The sequence below is a fragment of the Sinocyclocheilus rhinocerous genome, unplaced genomic scaffold (assembly GCF_001515625.1).
Source record: "Sinocyclocheilus rhinocerous isolate Xijiao unplaced genomic scaffold, SAMN03320098_v1.1 scaffold576, whole genome shotgun sequence".
NCBI classification, from domain to species: Eukaryota; Metazoa; Chordata; class Actinopteri; order Cypriniformes; family Cyprinidae; genus Sinocyclocheilus; species Sinocyclocheilus rhinocerous.
Window position 1 is genome coordinate 2351825 of NW_015662167.1, and position 19036 is coordinate 2370860.

At 36.5% G+C, this 19036-nt stretch overlaps 1 protein-coding gene across 2 annotated transcripts; it reads right to left on the bottom strand.

The window, feature by feature from the left end:
• Positions 1-40: 40 nt before the first annotated feature.
• LOC107727840 (CMP-N-acetylneuraminate-beta-galactosamide-alpha-2,3-sialyltransferase 2-like) lies at positions 41-15959 on the bottom strand. 2 transcript variants are annotated; one of them, XM_016537854.1, is made up of 7 exons: positions 15853-15959; positions 6941-7707; positions 2571-2758; positions 2004-2183; positions 1297-1342; positions 1091-1210; positions 41-1009 (listed from the first exon to the last, which is right to left on the bottom strand). In XM_016537854.1, exons 2-7 carry the CDS (start codon positions 7265-7267, stop codon positions 842-844), a joined length of 1029 nt encoding a protein of 342 aa, XP_016393340.1. In that variant the 5' UTR covers positions 7268-7707; positions 15853-15959; the 3' UTR covers positions 41-841. The 2 variants fall into 2 exon arrangements, with proteins under 2 accessions (XP_016393340.1, XP_016393339.1); XM_016537853.1 differs by having other exon boundaries at positions 15849-15959.
• Between the last annotated feature and the right edge of the window lie 3077 nt (positions 15960-19036).

A 19036-nucleotide genomic window follows, 5' to 3' on the forward strand; every position in this document is an offset into this window, starting at 1 on the left:
TTGATGAAAGGTTTTGATCCACTTCAAATGTTGACTAGAGTATATATTTGGAAAAAAAAAAAAACGTTTCATTTTTGTCCATGAAATGAAAGTCAATGGGGTCCAATATTGTTTGAACCCCTATGTTCTCCAATGTGAAGAAAAAGTTATTTTTGGGTGAACTATCCTTTTAATACTGATTTATCATTACATGCTATTTCTAATAAAACTGTCTGTTTTAATAAGCTTTCATCAAAATTTAACAGCTTGCTTGGCCTCCGAAACACATTTCCTTTTCGGCTGACGTAAAACTCTCCCAACCAAACAACAGATGGTCCAATCTGGTATTTAACACCCATTTTTCATGATCCAATCAATTACCAATAGATAAAATCAAGCCCCGCCCCCTCTCATCTAATATTCTGTTGCTGGGTTGTGAATTCTGCTTCATGTTGACTTTAAGGCTTAAATGCCATTGCAGTGCAGACAGCTTTGTTGACTATACATGAAACTAGTTTTGAACATTTGCAGTACAGACACTGTGTGAGGCTATTCAGAACAGTTGCAGTAAGAAAGAAGAATATAAGGAGGCTCACATCAAGCCGTTTTGCTTACTTTTTGTCATCTTCGAAGTTTCAATGCCCGGAAGGAAGGCAAACATCCGTCTTTTCTTCAGGCACAAAGCAAGTGAAAGAACAGAAGTTAATTTGGTCTTGATGTCTATGGGTTTGGTTCAGTGCAGTTCACAGTGGTCAATTAATGGTAGGGTGGATCGCAGATCTGCGTCTCTTTGGCTTCCATACAGCTGCTGCACATCCTGGCTTTGAGCAGTACTGAGTCAATGATGGCCACAATTACAGGCTCATCTGTAGAGTTTGATTTTGCCCTCTTTGTTGAGCCTCTGAATGATCTCAGTCTCGAAATCTGCATTGTGGACGCCCGTCTTTCGAAAGGCGCCGGCGTATCTGTTGTACTCCCAGTAGTGGTGCCAGTTTCCTTGCTTGTCTGCCCCATATCCAAACACTGACACCTGTTGGGATTGAACATCGTCAGTGAGAATAGTCTTGATGACGCAGAAATTGTTATCTTGGCTGTAAATACAAGTACAAACCTCATCACAGAGATGCAGAGCAAATATAATGGCTACTATCCCGGTGGACGGGTACCGTCCATGACGCTCTGTCCATTTGTCATGTGTGTATTTAAAGAAGGCTGGATTTACAACTATCACCTGGACAGCACACACGGTAGGATGAGTTAGGCTTAACAAACGGATGCATTTATGGATTTACAAGCTTTAGCGTGATTAACACTCACCTTGTCTTTGTCAGCTTCTACACGATTTTTCACTCTCATGTACGTCCTGTTTGGGATATACAAATAGTTTTGGCAAAGAGTGAGGGAAATAATTTTAGTGCGATTTTACTTATAATCTACACTACAAGTCAAAAGTTTTTGAACAGTAAGATTTTTTATGTTTTTAAAAAAAAAGAATTCTCTTCTGCTCACCAAGCCTGCATTTATTTGATCCAAAATACAGCAAAAGCAGTAATATTGATAAATATTTTTACTATTTAAAATAACTATCAAAAGTGATGATAACGACATTTATAATGTTACAAAAGATTTCAGATAAATACTGTTCTTCTGAACTTTCTATTAATCAGAAACCTGAAAAATTCTACTTGGCTGTTTTCAACATAATAATAATAATATAAATGTTTTTTGAGCAGAATATTAGAATGATTTCTGAAGGATCATGATGTGACTGGAGTAATGATGCTAAAAATTCAGGTTTGAAATCACAGGAATAAATTGCACTTTAAAATATATTCAAATAGAAAAGAGTTATTTTAAATAGTAAAAATATTTCAACATTTTACTGTTTTTGCTGTACTTTGGATCAAATAAATGCAGGCTTGGTGAGTAGAAGAGACTTCTTTAAAAACATTAAAAATCTTATTGTTCAAAAACTTTTGGCTGGTAGTGTATGTTTTGTAATTTTCAGAAAGATTCTGACATACATTTTGATCTCTCCTGTGGAAAGGGCACTGGACAACCACTGCATGTCTTTCAGTTTGAAGGGAAGGAAGACGAGATGGACACCAGGTCCCAGATCGATCGCACTCTCTGGGTACATGAAGTGGTGGGTGGTCCGGTTACCAACATCCTCTTCAAAACCCACAGTTACGGCCTTATTCATTCTGTGGGACATTCCAGTCAAAATGCATTAGTAAAAAAACTCCTGCACTTATTGGCTGTTACATAAAAAAATTAAAAAATGTAAAAAGCTGAATCATTTACTCTCAGATACTTTTGAAGTCAACATCAGTATTAACATTTTAATTACTGTTTTTTTTAGGTGAAACAGTAGTGTTTTAAACGAACACAAAAAAATATATATATTTTTTTAAATATCGTTTTGTCAATACAATGAAAGTCAATGGGGTCCAGGGTTGTTTTGAACCCCTTTGACTTTCAGTGTATAGACAAAAAGATATCTATCAAAATATAGTTTTTTGTCCATTTTAACGGATTAATTTTCTTTTTATAAAAGTTTAGACCAGACATACAAAGAGTAGAAAACAGACCTAATAACAGCTGAGTGCGAATCTATCAAGGCTCCATATTTGGACTTCAACAGATTCCCAGAGTTTCCAACAACTGCACACTTCCGGCACTGGCTCTGCTGTGGCATTTCGTTCTCATGTGGAGGTGAAATGATCTTAAACATCTTCTGGGTGACGTCCTTGATCACTCCATCAGATGCCTGCAAAGACTATACAAAACAATATGATAAATACAACTTATAAAGCTAGCCTCCAAATTTCAAGCTACTAATCTTTACATTTTTAATGTTAAAAGGAAAGAAGTTTTGGCTATCCAAACTACAGGTGCATCTCAATAAATTAGAATGTCGTGGAAAAGTTCATTTATTTCAGTAATTCAACTCAAATTGTGAAACTCGTGTATTAAATATATTCAATGCACACAGACTGAAGTAGTTTAAGTCTTTGGTTCTTTTAATTGTGATGATTTTGGCTCACATTTAACAAAAACCCACCAACTCACTATCTCAACAAATTAGAATACTCCATAAGACCAATAAAAAAAACCAAGTTGCTTGAAGTCCAGTGTTAAGTTTCCACAGTCTGTGATGATTTGGGGTGCAATGTCATCTGCTGGTGTTGGTCCATTGTGTTTTTTGAAAACCAACGTCACTGCACCCGTTTACCAAGACATTTTGGAGCACTTCATGCTTCCTTCTGCTGACCAGCTTTTTGAAGATGCTGATTTCATTTTCCAGCAGGATTTGGCACCTGCTCACACTGCCAAAAGCACCAAAAGTTGGTTAAATGACCATGGTGTTGGTGTGCTTGACTGGCCAGCAAACTCACCAGACCTGAACCCCATAGAGAATCTATGGGGTATTGTCAAGAGGAAAATGAGAAACAAGAGATCAAAAAATGCAGATGAGCTGAAGGCCGCTGTCAAAGAAACCTGGGCTTCCATACCACCTCAGTAGTGCCACAAACTGATCACCTCCATGCCGCGCCGAATTGAGGCAGTAATTAAAGCAGAAGGAGACCCTACCAAGTTATTGAGTACATGTACAGTAAATGAACATACTTTCCAGATTGCCAACAATTCACTAAAAATGTTTTTTTTATTGGTCTTATGGAGTATTCTAATTTGTTGAGATAGTGAGTTGGTGGGTTTTTGTTAAATGTGAGCCAAAATCATCACAATTAAAAGAACCAAAGACTTAAACTGCTTCAGTCTGTGTGCACTGAATTTAATACACGAGTTTCACAATTTGAGTTGAATTACTGAAATAAATGAACTTTTCCACGACATTCTAATTTATTGAGATGCACCTGTATTCCAATCTTATTGTATATGCAGAAAACAGTAGAGGTCTTTGAAATTTTCAGAATTGATTCCTAGGTAAGTTTTTTTCCTATATACATGCGATGGCACTTGTGTGCGTTGAGTAGGGCTGCACGATAAATCGCATGCGATATTTAACGCACATCTTGTCAGAAAGCCGGTTCTGTTGAACAACGGCTCTGTGTAGTTAATGCTGCTCAATGTGAAAGCACGCACGTGATGGCGATTTACCGCTGATTACAGAACCGGCTTTACTGATAAGATGCGCGTTAAATATCGCATACGATTTATCGTGCAGCCCTAGTTTAGAGTCATATTCTGATTTCTCACACAAACACACAATATAGAATAAGTATATAAACTTGTATAATGTTTCATGGTGTACGCAAAATACAAGGCCAATCTTGGGCTTTAAAACCATAACTTAAATAAAAATAAATAACTTAATAAAAATGCACAAATAAATTTTACAAAGTCAGTAAACTAATTAATTTATAATTACACGTGCCCCCTCAGATTTTTGAGCCAAATGGATTTTGAATGCAGCTTCCAAAAAACAAAAAAATAGCCTATTAATATTTTCTATATTTAATACAATCACATCGGCGTGATTAGAACATTCAGTGCGTCATATCATCAGCTGCTAAATTCAAATCTGTGTTCGTTCGCAGGCTGGCGCTAAGCCAGATACAGACGGGTTTTTACAGCGCTGCACATTATAACCAATCACACACGATGCCGTTGAGCTTATGAATGCAGTGACCAATCAGAGGTGTTCAGATTAGTCATCGCTAAAATGCCGGTGTTTTCTTCACTCGCTTGCTGACTGAATACCTCTTTCTGGCGAATTCTCTCGTCAGAAACAAAGTGCAAATGTGTGTACGAATCTGTAAGATATTAATCTCATAGTGTAAACAGCAATAATGAGTGCATGATGCCCCTGGATTTCACCCCTAAAAAATACTGTCCAATGTTTCTTATGTGCCATGTGAAAACTCAAAACTCTTGAGGCACACCAATGTCAAGCTTATCCGAGTACGCTCCTCCCATAGCCTGCAAAAGCCTGAAAGCCTTTAATTAGGCTAAATTAAACCTTACTGAAACACATGGCAGGGCCGAAGGGCCTACTTGTGCCCTTGTTCCCTAGGGAGAATTACTTTTTTAAGGAAACCAGATAATGACTGCAGCTCTGGGGATCCACCGCCATTGCATTAATGATGTTTGGCAAACAGATATGATGGTAGTGAACACCAGCTGTTGTCTTACCCTGACATGTCCATGTGCCAGAAAGGGAAAATGATATCTAGCTATGATGATTCGACTTTAGAGGCATGCCTAAGAATCCCAAGAGCTATTCCGTCTCTTTGAAAGGCCAATGGCTGTCTAGAGACTAGCAAATGAATCTAGGAACTAATCCAACATTAACTGTCCAACTCATTATAGAAATTGGAAAACTAAATCTACATAAATCTACATCAGCGCATTCAGCGGTGTGCAGTGGTGTTCTGAAATGAGGCAAAGTCCTCTGTTGTTGTTGTTTTTTTTAATTCATGTCCCAGTCACATTTTCTTGTTTAAATATACTTACACTATCAGAAAAAGAGAAAATAAAAAAAAACTGCAATTTTCACACAATGTACAAACGCAAGAGGCAGGATACTGATCAGGGGCGTGTCCTCTGAGGAGGCAAGGGAGGCAGTCCCTCCTCAAAAAATTGGAAACATTCTAAAAGCTCTTTATTCCAAATATACTACAAGCTAGTCAGTGTATTCAGCAGGTGAAATGTATTCTAATTTGCTTCAGAAGTATTGCAAGTACTACTACGTACAACAATAAAACAGTGCATTGACATAAAGGAAATTTACTTTTGGTACTTAAGTACTTCTAAAAGCAAGTCCTTCTGTACTTTTACTTAAGTAAAAATCTGTCTTTACAACTTTTACTTGTAATGGAGTAATGTTTGACGAGCAGTATCTGTACTTTCACTCAAGTAATGGAGTTGAGTACTTTGTCCGCCTCTGTATATGACACTACATAAAATGTCAAATACACTGCATTAAATAATTTTTAATATATACAATTAAATCTATTTAACACATATCTACCTTAATTTTCCTGCAAGAGCAGGCGCGGCCATTTCTAAATTTTATGGGTCTGGCTTTCGGTCTTATCTCAAAACCGCTCATTTTGCTGCTTGATATTGCAAACTGGTGTCTTGCCATATTATTTTAATGTATTTTCTTAATTATGAACACACTGGTGTGTAGTGCAAACAGTTTGACCATTTACTGCATGTTGTTATTCTTCTCGTTATTTCCCTATAGCGGCTAATAAACCGGAACTCTCGCCCATAGTCTTACTTCCGCATTGAAGAATCAGGTGGATACATTTAAATTATTTCTAAATATTTTCTCAAATTTAAGAGTATAGTGATTAACGAAAAGCATGATTGTTTATGAGTAGGTTATGCAGTAATGTAGTCAGTTCTATCATTGCTCAGCTCCCAAGTTAGTGGAGACATAGGCAAAGCTGCCACATCAGTAGCATTTTGGTGAGAAAATGGATCTGAAAAAACTACTTCACAATAACTATTGACATTGTAAATCAGGATGTGGTCTAACAGTAGCTAGCCACAGCACTGCAATTTTTTTCATTGTGTTTTAGCGTGTTTTTCAAAATGCAAATAATCAATTTTCTAACTGTAAGTTATTGCTCTTATTGTGAATTATTCATCCATTTGTTACAACAGAATGTATATCAACATATGGAATAAATGATCCGTTGCTTCTTCCGTTTAAATGCATTTTTAAATGCATTTCTTCCGTTTATGCATTTAAAAAAACAGGGCGCCACAACGCAGTAGTAAAAGATACTCCATTCCGTAAGAATATTTATTAATGGATTATAAAAATGTTTGAATCATCTTCATTTGGGGGCAAACATTGAGATGAATGTGAATTATTTGATTAATTATTCAACATATCATGCAATTCATTTCATTTGAATTTAAAAATGACTGGCAGCCTTAGACGAACGAAATGCAGAACTTAAACCATCAATGTGCCACTTACCAGCCACCACTTCAGAGAAAGTGGATCTATGTCATCATCCCTGCCGGTGAGGTAAGGTTGCTGTTTATGATCATAGTGTTGGTCAAACCACTCCGACACACCCTTGTCTGCTATACAGGAAGGACAGCTACAGGAATGACCTCGTCTTGGCTCTGTGACAACCATCTGTAACTGTGTCTGGTTCTTCATTGGTATCCTGAAATCGTGATGAGTGGGTAAATCTGTGATGGGCACAACACTGGCCTTCTGAATGGTGTGAGCAGCTATCATTAAAAACAAAATAGCACCTAGCAAAGTGCCTAAGTACAGTTTTCTTCTCAACATCATGGTTAAGACAGACTAAACCTCGGGGTGGATTTCCAGAGAAAAGATTTAAAGGAACCACCAAAGTAACAGGAATTCACTTCTGGCTTGGCTTGTTCCTGCCAAATGGATTGTGGGTTTTATGGTCTATGATGAGTTGCTTTACAAAACAAAATGGCCTCTGAGGTGGAAAATGACAGGATTTTCGATCCAGGATTGTCCATTATGGCCTTGTTCTATCTGTCCATCCTGTCATGATTTTGCAAAGCTCAAGCACAAGTCCTCAAAGTGGAACATGCTAAAAAGAGACAGACATGTGGTTCTAAGTGTTCAATTCAGTGAAGGAAATGAGTCGGAGGCAAAACAGCTTCACTTCCTGTCTGTACAGCTGTAAGCGTCTCTGCTCATATTTCATTCCGCATTTATCCTAACGTAGCACCCACTGCTGCCAAAGCTCCTCATTCCTGAAAAATATAGAAGAACATCAACATTTAGAATGTTTTTTTCTTTTCTTTTCACGATTTCATTCTGATTCACCAATGAACTACTTCACCTTTCAAAACTGGTCTAAATAATTCACTCACAAGCAGTGCTGGGTTGATTACTTACAAATTGTAGTCTGTTACTAATTACAGATTACATAATGAAAACTGTAGTTAGTATCGTAATCTAGCTTACTCATTTTAGGTATTGTATTCTGACTACTTTTTAGATTACTTTTAATTAAACTTGTTTTAAACTTACCATTAAACATACCATATCGAAAATATATTCCTTGAAATATTTCTTTCTTTCTTTCTTTCTTTGTGAACAACAAAGCTGAATAGTATGACACACAGTAGGATTTTTAGAAAGGAAAATTTAAGAGGAAAAAAGAAGAATTAGGGAGAATTAATAAATTATGAATTATTTACTGCCATTGTGTAAATAATATATAATCATGTAATCAATAAATAAGTAATTGTAATCGGATTATGAGCATTTTAAAATGCAATATACCCTAATTACAAGTACTTCATTTTTGGAATCTGATTACACAATCCAAATTACATGTAACGAGTTACTACCCAGCCCTGATCACAAATTAGAGCTGCACGATTCTGGATAAATTGAGAATCATTTTCATGAAATTCATGTTTCTTAACCAAACATGGTAACTGCTCTCTCTGTGTCAGCAGCAGTGCGAACTCAGATTTGAATGATCCGGTAAGGCTTTGTCAAAGGTTTAATAGACTCAGGCAATCGTTGTCATTTAGAAATGAGATCGCGTGGGTGTCAGAATCGAGATCGTGATCGTGATCTTTTAACGATTAATCATGCAGCTCTATCACAAATCATATCTTGTTACAGACTCAGGCAATCGTTGTCATTTAGAAATGAGATCGCGTGGGTGTCAGAATCGAGATCGTGATCTTTTAACGATTAATCATGCAGCTCTATCACAAATCATATCTTGTTACTCAAGTTTAGCTAGATTTCAGTGAATAACAGCTTAAAGTTTAGCCACTTCCTCACATGAAACCATATTAACTACTTTGAAGGTGTTTTTCGATCTTTTTTGAAGCTACAGTCCACATTTCTTGTAACTGCATGGAACAGAGCAAGGATCACAGTATTTTCCCCCTCTAATTGTGTTATACAGAAGAAATTAGGTCATGTGAAGTACGTGAGGTTGAGTAAACAATGACAGAATTTCCACTTTTTTGTGAATCATCCTATTAAAGTCAACTTACGAAACTCACTCTTTGAGGCAGTGCTAAATGAAAGAATCATTTAGCTTCACAATCCTGTTTTCACCTTCAGTCATGATGAATTGATGTAAAAGGAAGTCTGTCTGTCGACTTATTCTTCAAAAACATATAGCTAATACAAGACAAGATGCAGAAAAGCTACAACTGTTGCCTCCTGCTGAGATTGCAAGAAAGTGGCTGAACCTCCCGGCCTCGCACCCCCACCACATCCACAATGAAGAACTACATAAATAAAGCGCCGCTGACTGCGTTGGACCAATCGCACTGATGCAGCAATCCATCTTTAGATTGATGACTGTCAAACTCAACTACTCCCACAATTCCCAGTCTAGAGCTTTGTACTTGATCCATGGTACTTAAAATAGCCTGCTTGATCTCCTTAACAAGCATCCTTGAAACAGCCACTTTACTTTGAAAGAAAAAAAAGGCTACCCCGGAAACCACAGTCAAAGTGACTGCAGAGCAGGGCTGAAATTTGATCCTGTATGCTAAACAGGAAGTCCCAGACTTCCCTCGTCAGTTAGGGAGCCGTGTCCAGTGGAGCAGGGAGACGCTGGTAATGGGGTGGGGGATGTGGGATCAGCTGACATTCAGCTGATTTGGAAGAACCGTCTCTCTCTGCCAGACAGCTGTCTCAATACAGACCAAACAGAATTACATCTCAGGCCAGCGTGCCAAACCTACCTAGTCAGCAAAGTGGTGGTACAGACGAGTCTCCTCCACCGTTCATTACTCAAAGTGAACTATGCTCAAAATGAGCTAAAAGTAACCAATCCAGAGCTGATGAATCCAGAACGTTCTCATTCGCTTAAGCTGAAAAACAAGCTAAACTAAGAGGAATTACAACAGCTGTAGTGCACTAGAAAGACATATTAGTTTCCCTAATATATTGCTCTAAATATAGAGCAACTAAAAGCCAAACCGATAAAACCAGTAACAAAACCAGCAGAGCGACTGGAAACACCGTATCAACACAAGTTGAATGTGGCAACGACAGCATGATCTAAATATATTAGACCAAAGTAATATTTGCACTGGGACGTGGGGAGCCTGCATATTGTGACGTTCTTCTAAAGATAACAGTGATTATCACAATCTGAAAATAGAGCAAATGTCAATGTCTTGATACCCTGCCAATTTACCGTGGATCAACACTTCTGCCTAATCTGCCTTTGCATGGTCAAAGAACAGATAGAACCGCCACAATGAAAACCTGCTGTGTGTTTTTTAGTTGCATAGTTTTTCAGCTGAATTCATTCATTTGCAAACCAATGTCAATTGGGACTCTCATATTGCTGAAACTAGAGGCTCCTCAATGAGTGCCAAACTATTCCGGTTTGATTGCTCATTAAAATGTGCCCTTTACTCAGCAAAAGGGACCCCTTTTCACAGGACTTCTGCCCAAACTTTCTGTGTAAGCCTTGAGGTACGTACTGGGTTTGGAAGGCAACCACTTCAAGCAAACAGTAGTTGATAAATGGCATAACCTTTCAGAACTATCAGGGCTGTGAATACAATCTCAGGATTTGGAAAGGACCAAATGAAACTAGATTCTCTAAAGACAATGGAGATGGCTAACTGGCGTACTGCATGTTGAGGGGGAACCTTTCTATAAATATAGTGCATTGTGATCTTCATTAACAAATCTTTCAATTCAATTTAAGTTTAATTTTATAATGCTTTTCACAATACATATTGTGTCAAAGCCACTTTAAAGAAAATGCTTGTTTCTGTCCTACAATCAGGAACTATTCGGTTATCTACCAGATATAGTTTATCAGGGTAACACACATATGGTAGTAACATACAGCTTTAATATACAGTGGTGTGAAAAAAGTTTTTGCCCCCTTCCTGTTTTTTTAATTGTTTGCATATTTGTCACACTTAAAAGATTCAGATCATCAAACAAATTTTAATATTACACAAAGATAACCTGAGTAAATACAAACTGCAGTTTTGAAATTATGATTTCATTTATTAAGGGAAAAAAGCTGTCCAAACCTGCCTGGCACATCTTTGCGTAATATTAAAATTGGTTTGATGATCTGAATCTTTTAAGTGTGACAAATATGCAAAAAATTTAAAAAACAGGAAGGGGGCAAAAACCTTTTCACGGCACTGTATGTTATGTGGTTAGTTACTCAACAAATGTGTCAAGTAGCAATTACAACTCATTACAATATAATTACAAAGACTACAATATAAGAATATTAGACAGTTTTGTATGTCGATCCAAAGTTGGCGTCATCTGAAAACGTTGTGCCTTGTTATGAGTTTTGAGAACATAGTTTAAGTAAATACATAAGGTTTTACACATAAGATTTTAAATAATTAAATTATTGTTCTTAATCCCATCACAAGCGGCTTTTAATGCAAAATGTATGCAATATAATATAATATAATACATTTCCACCATGGTTTGGTTGTTATTTAACTATTGTAATGTAAGTTCTCTTGAAATATACAATTATAGAATAAAAATATATAATTAAAATAATATAATAATAATGAATTTAAACTTTTTTCTTTCTTCACTTCATTTCTTTTCTCTATATACTGCATTTGTTGGTTAAATTATATATATATAAATTAAATAAAAGAAAAATGTTAGAAGAACAAAAATAAGGTAAATAATTTGACTGGAGCCATAATTTAAAGGGGTCATATGATGCTGCTAAAAATAACATTATTTAACTGAAATCGCATCATATGACCCCTTTAACACTACCTACACAGAAACAGAGGCCAGTCAACTAACCATGTCTTGCATTACAAAACTGGGTGTTTAAAATGTTAACCGCTGATTGTAATCTAGTTATCTACAGTAAATTTGAGTCGAAGCATCTTGCATTTGACAAAATATATCTGACTTCTAATCTGAAAATTGTGGTGCACGTTTCACCATCAGTGTCTTACAAAGAGTGTCTGCAAAAGTCGAGACTGAGGCATCCTCACGCAAATGAAATAAACATTCTCCTGTGTTACCAAGCATAAACAGTGTCCAAGGTTTCCATTCCATTTTTATTTCCTAAAACAAACACCAGAAACAAAATTAGTAATTACGAAACAGCAATCAAAACTGCTGAGGTGCTGAGAAACCTTGCTCTAAAAGACTTGCCTTGGATACCAGCCAAAGCTTTTTAACTGGCAGAAGTGTGAGAGGCTTGTTTTGCTCAAGGCATGTTAAAGAGTCAGGCCATGTTAACACTACAGTGCGAGTTTCAAGTAAGGTGTGGAGTGGACTGCTAAGGGCAGAGGGGCTTTTGGGGTCTCACATTTCCTGTGAAGTCGGTCTCGCAGTTGTGAAGATGCGTGTGTTGTGGTGCGTGTGTTGTGGTTCCCTCAACAAGGGAAGGAAAATACCCAAGCCCACCATCCCCCACAATATTACTGTAAGCATAGCACACTTATCAGCCTCTCTGATAGCCAGAATATCTTTCAGAATTCAAAACAAGGGTGCCTCTCATTTCCGTTTCCTCTAAAACTGATCTTAAGAAACTGGAATAGCCACACTGTAAGGTACTACATTTTACCAATATAAAACATTGTAAAAATGCTACTGTAAAAACCTGTTACACAGTTAACTGTACGCAGTGTTGGGTAAGTTACTTTCAAAAAGTAATTAATTACTATTACATCATCAATATTGTATTTAAATTACTTTACCAATTACTCTGTCTGAAAAGTAATTTAGTTACTCAATAAGTAACTTAATTATTCAAATAGCTAATTAGGCTACATCTTAAAATCCCTATAAACCTTAAAGCATAGACAATACAAGCTAATCTCTTTATTCTTTCAATTTGAGTCAAACATAGAATAGCTTAGCCTTTTAGCTTTAAAACAACTGCAATACTTAAACATTTTTATAAAAAATGTAACCTTATTTGGTTAAAAAATAGAAATACTCTGCAAAATATCTGAATAACAAAAAAGCTTAAGAAAGGTTAAACAATACATTTCAGTTTTGCAAGATGTTCAGGAAAAGCCCAACTAGTAAAATCCATACAGGTTTATGTAAAAATAACACGTTAACTAATGTAGGTAAGAATACACTTCAGAAATGATCTCCTCCGCTGAATAAAGCTGCGTCAGATCGAGCCGTTCTTCTGAGGTAAATTCGGGCTTATTCCTCATAGCAGGTCTTCTTTCAAAAACTATGAAAATGAGATGAATCTTGATTTTTTTTTAATCTATTTTTTGTATCTAGGTGAGGGCGTTTGCGTGCAGGTGACTGCAAATAATGAGCTCATATACGGGAAAGACTGTACCTCGCTTTAGTTTCATACGGATTACATAATCAGAGAATATTCGTTTTCGATTTGAATTCGTTAATTTAAAAGTAGACACTTCAAGCTTTTTATAGACATATTTCTCATGTCTCTGTGTCAAGTATTCGCTGAGTTTGTGTTGCGTAGAAAGTTGCTCATGGAGACATAGACGCCAGAAAGCGCACCCTGTTTGATTTATTTTACAAAAGCAAAATGTTTTGTTGTTATTGTCAGTGTACACAAATAAAAATAGGCCCTTTTTAGATTCGATTGATTTTAGTCTTATCTGTATCCGAGTATTTAAAGGAGACATATTATGCCCCTTTTTACAATATGTAATATAAGTCTCTGGTGTCCCCAGAATGTGTCTGTGAATTACTCATTGCTCAAAATACTCCACAGATCATGTATTATATCATTTTGAAAATGCCTATTTTGAGTGGAAGCAGAAACACGCTGTTTTTCGGGCCTGTCTGCTTGCAGAAAAAGGCTTACCAAAACAAAGTTACAGGGTTAAACTTTTTCACGTTTCCTTGGTTGGTAGATGCACCGGGGACCTGATTATATAGCACTTAAAACCTGGAAAAGTCAGATTTTCATGATATGTCACCTTTACGGTTTCTCTGTCAATCAGGAAAAACTGAAAGTGAACACGCCGGCGCGCAGAGGGTTAAAGACGCTGCATTCAATTTTATCTTTAGACTGTAAATTTAGATTTCAAATTCAATATTGATTCATTACAGCTCGTACCTGCTAAAAAACATCTGTTTTGGTTCTGATTATCATGTTTATCGCGCTGAAATCATGCGGTTTAAACCATATGAGTTTAAACTTCTGATATATGGTTTTCTGAGAGCACACATCTGAAGCACACACACAGAAAGCGGCCATCACACAGCATGTGAGTACTAAACGAAGTTCTCATTCACAGACAAGTTTACGTTAAAAACACACATTTTGATTTTAGAACTGTTTAAATTATTTACAGTATGTAAAGCAAGTATTTTATAAGTAACTGTAATTAAATGACCTAAAAATGAACAGTAATACCTTACTTTACTTTTTCAGTGGATAAGTAATTTAATTACAGTAACGCGTTACACCCAACACTGACTGTACGTTACCTTTCTGTATACAGCAAAAAATATTATATTTCAATTGACAAAACATACTTCCAATACTTTTATACATTAATACGTTTTACTGTATTAAGTAGTCAAAATATGAATTACTTTAATTTAAGCCAATATACTTTCACAAAATATTGTAAAACTTTAAGTTATATGTTGTATTTTAATCCACAATACATCTACTATATAATTTGCTATACATACACTATATAATTTAAGAACTGTAAATTATACAGTCACCAAAACGCTTGATCACTGTATTTTTACAGTAAAGTTCCATAGCTTGCCAGTTTTGTACAGCAAATATATCTTTACAGTGTAACCACACTGCTGTGTCAGTCTAAAAGTATATGACAGAAAAACGCAAGTAAAAATGGAAACAAATGACAAATTACTTGTGAAATTAAGCTGTCAAGAAAGTTGTAAAACCTCACAGGTTTCCCAGGTTCCACTGTGTTTGTTATTACAGCTTTCTTCAATAACCAAGTTTGGGGGAGTCGACGTTACTATGGCACGCTTTTGACAGCTGCAACCAACACAAAACGTAACTCTGAAACAACCCTAGATAGATCTCTAGTCCAGTAAACTTGGTATTTTAAATGATCTTCATTGTGTGTATTTGGGAAGAATTCGGAAAACGTTTTGTAGCAACTTTTTCGTAAACGTCTTGTGGTAAGAAACAGAACTTGAACTGACTCAACTGAAACCCTTCATTCACACACAAATTGAAAGGTATTCTATACTAGAATTAATAGTACGTGTTAGGCTACGTGATTAAATTATAACTGGTCTAGACGAAAACCATTTATTCTAAACCACTGGTGCATTTAGTCACTCATAGTTTGTGTCAAAACCTCGTCAGCTACTTCCTAGACAGCATTTTTGGCCATCATATGGCGCAAGTGGTCGAACACTTGAACGACGATTACGTGCCCAAAAAAAGCTAAGTAGGCATCTCATAAAGTTATGAGATACGGCCATGGTTTACATCCAAATGAAAAGTTGTATCTTTTACTTTTAAAACTTCCGCACACGATTTCAATTATCTCTAATGCGCAATTTAGGAAGGTAACAGTGTAAGTTTAAAAAACATGGATAAGTTATCAAAGACTCAAACCGTTTCCTCTAGAAGTTCAGCTCAAGTTTAATCTTTTAGGTGGTGGATCATCGTGTTAAACTCGAAATAAATCTTGTAACTACAACCTGTTGTTTAGTAGTAAAAGAGACTGGTTAGCATTGCGTTAGCTAAAAGTGTGGGTTAAAAAAGTAACGTTAGAGCGAAAGAAAGAACATAACTTTGAGGCGGCTGCTGAACTCCGTTAACTCATTTGAGACCGCTTGCTCTCATCAGATTCTCTCGTATATATTCAGTTCGGTCTGTTGAAGTTGAAACGGGTTTAGTATAAGATCAGATGCAGTCGCCTAGAAAGCGGGATAAGTTTAGGCTACTTACCCACCTTGTTCTCAGCTCGAGTGTGGGTGAACACACAGTACTCCGTATTGCACTGAGGAGAAATGATGTCAAGCTTTACGTCCTGCGTCTACTCGCTCTGTGAGTGTGTGTGCGCAACTTTCCTAACTGCTCGAAAAAAAACTATAGGCCTATTATTAAATCAACTTAACTGATAATAATATTAATATATCTTAATTTCTCAGTATCCGTTTGTGTGTGCTATTATGTATTTTTTTTAAATGTCACTTTTACTCGTTAAGAAATTAACAGCATTTGAAGAAATATTAAAATGGTATGCATTCACGTAATATGAGAATTCAAGTCATATCAGTCTTCTAGAAACAGCTGTTTGAATCTATATGGAGCAGGTCGCCCCTTACGGCCTTATATCACATGACCAGCTGTTTCCTGCAACAGACATTTGTGTTTCTACTACTACTAATCTGTCTACTAAACTGTCCTGAACACAAGATATTATGTTGAGACTGAATCTAAATAATATCTATAGATGTGAGTGCTATAAGATGGAGAAAACACGGAGGAAAACAAACAGAAAAACAAACAGTTTGCTGCGCAGTTATAGTAAAAAAAAAAGAAGAAAAAAAGAAAAGAAAAATGGCATGCCTCCATGCCAATAGGTGTCAGTATGAGTTCCAAACCACTGGTAGGAATTAATAAGAGCCTTTTAGCATTTTATGTAGCCTAGCTTTTAGCATACTTTCTATTTAAAATCATTTTGCAAACAATATATAAGGCCTTATATGTGGGGCAGTCGTGGCTTAATGGATAGAGAGTCGGACTTGTAACCCGAAGGTTGTGGGTTTGAGTTTCAGGTCTGGCAGGAAAACCACCTTCAATACCGAGATTGAGGTGTTTGTGTGCAGAACACAAATTCTGAATATGGGACACCATACTTGGCCACACGTCACTTCACTATATGTAGTTTCATGTGTTATTCTCAAGACATACATATCCCTGCATGTGCAAAAGGGAGCTACAGGAGATGTAAATCAAATATGAGAGAAACATAAAAATGTAATAGTGCTTCTCTGCACATTTGGCATCTGTCCTGTGTCTGGTTTGTGTGGATCTCTGATAGCTGTCCATTGCTTAGTCAATGCAGCAGTTCTCTGACAGGCCACTGAGGTTGTTGGGAGTGCAGTGTTTACTTAAAATGAATTAGCTTGACATTAATTGACGTGATAAAGCAGTGCAGCTTCCACACAACTGGACAGAAGACTAGACCTTTGCATATCAGTCCTGTCTCCCGAGGTTATTTATGCAGGAGGACATGATGTACTTTTTGATTTTGAACATAGAACCCTGATGTAGACAAATAGCTTTTGCTTTTATCACAAACTTTTAAAATAAAAGATTAGGAGAAGGCAAATGTCTTACATAATGAGAGCAAATGGAAAGAAGCATTTTATTGCACAAATAAAAGGGTTTTAACATGGTAATAAGAATAAAAGTAATCCATCTTCTCAAGCACAGAGACAGCAGTGAGTACACACATTTTTGCAGAAGACTACAGGACAGATCCAAGATAAGAGTAAAAGCAACCATTTTTGCGCCCATCAGATAAAGCAGTCACTTACAATGTCCATTTTTGTAGGACAGAAGAAATGTGCCAAATTGGTTGGTAAAACAAGTCGGTAGAGTGTGTATGGTTGTGATCAAACCACAAAACTGAATGGCTGAAGAAAGAGAACACATTTATTACACCACATTTATTGAAACGAGAGGTCATTTTTTACCGTTGTTGATGTCTTGGCAGGAAGTAATTTACAATATGGTTTAAATTAAAACTAGTGTGTTCGTGTCCATATGTGAGCATGTTAAGATGTTGTTGTGTAATGTTGGAACTATAAAGAGAAAGTGCACCATATCTAGTTGTTTAACAGACTTTAGTCCAACTTTGGCATACACTCAATGTAAACACTCAAGACACAGACTGAAATTTGGACATCTGGCAAACAAACTGAACGTTTCTTTCGCAATGTTCTTTAGCTGTCCTTCTGATATCGCTTGTATAAATCAAGCGTAGCGTTAGTTCTGGCAGGTCACGTTAGTCAAGCTCGCATCAGCTGACTCTCAGCTGATCCCCATCAACCTATGGGAATATAACACCTATCTAAGCATTCATATATAAGGTCCCTCAGTATTATCAGCAGTTTTCGCATTGCTCAATAGCTAATTACCCTCCTCCATCCCCAGCTCCGCCTCTGTCAGTCGGGATTCAGCCTTCTGACTCTCCTTTGAATCAGACTAATTCTAAAATGTGTACATAACATTATTGAACTTTAACGATATCTGCAATACATTTATGTTGGTTCTGTTCTGTTTACCCTGGGGGGTTATTGCTGCTCTCCCTGCTCTCATCCATGCTAGGCTGCATGGATGCGCAGGGAGTTCTTGCCCAGAACAGAACCATCCCGCCAATCCAAACTGTATGCTAATTGTCAATCATCTTTGACGATAGTGGTCCTGACAGAAATGTTCAAGAACATCTTCATTTGTTTTCAATACCATATAATTTCTTTATTTTTTTACTAAATAAAGTAAATGACTATATATGAATAGCGTCAACATAAATTAAGGTCATGTTGCTTTATAGAGAAAAGAAGGTCTGCAAGGGGGAGACCGGGTATGGTTGCAACATGGGGAGAGTTGTAACAACACCATTTCCACCAATCAGGGATAAGCTAGGAGTCCTATAATTTCATTATTTACCCACTTCCTCCCCAATCTTATATGAATGGTTGTTAAGGCTGTAAATAGGTATATGCAGATTTTATAAAGAAAAAAATGATTTTGATGTAAGAATGTACATTTTTTGATGAAAACTACATTTTGTTTAGTACTTAAACTGTTGCAGATAAAATCATATAACTTACATTAGAATAAATTGTAGATTCTAAGGCAAAATGTGATGCATTTTTAAACTGCTCATTTCAAACCATTATGCTAATACAGCTAACTAAACACTGGATGACAGGGGTGGGGTAAGTTGTAACACATTTTAGCATGCCCTTACATAGAACTGAGAACTTTCATGTTGTCTATATGAAGCTTTTTTGGCAGCTCAAAGCCAAAGGAAATGTGGATAAATGTGCCCTATGCAGTTTTTGGATCCACCAAGTCTGCACTCTAGGGTTAAAAACATTGGTTTGTCACCATTGTGACTC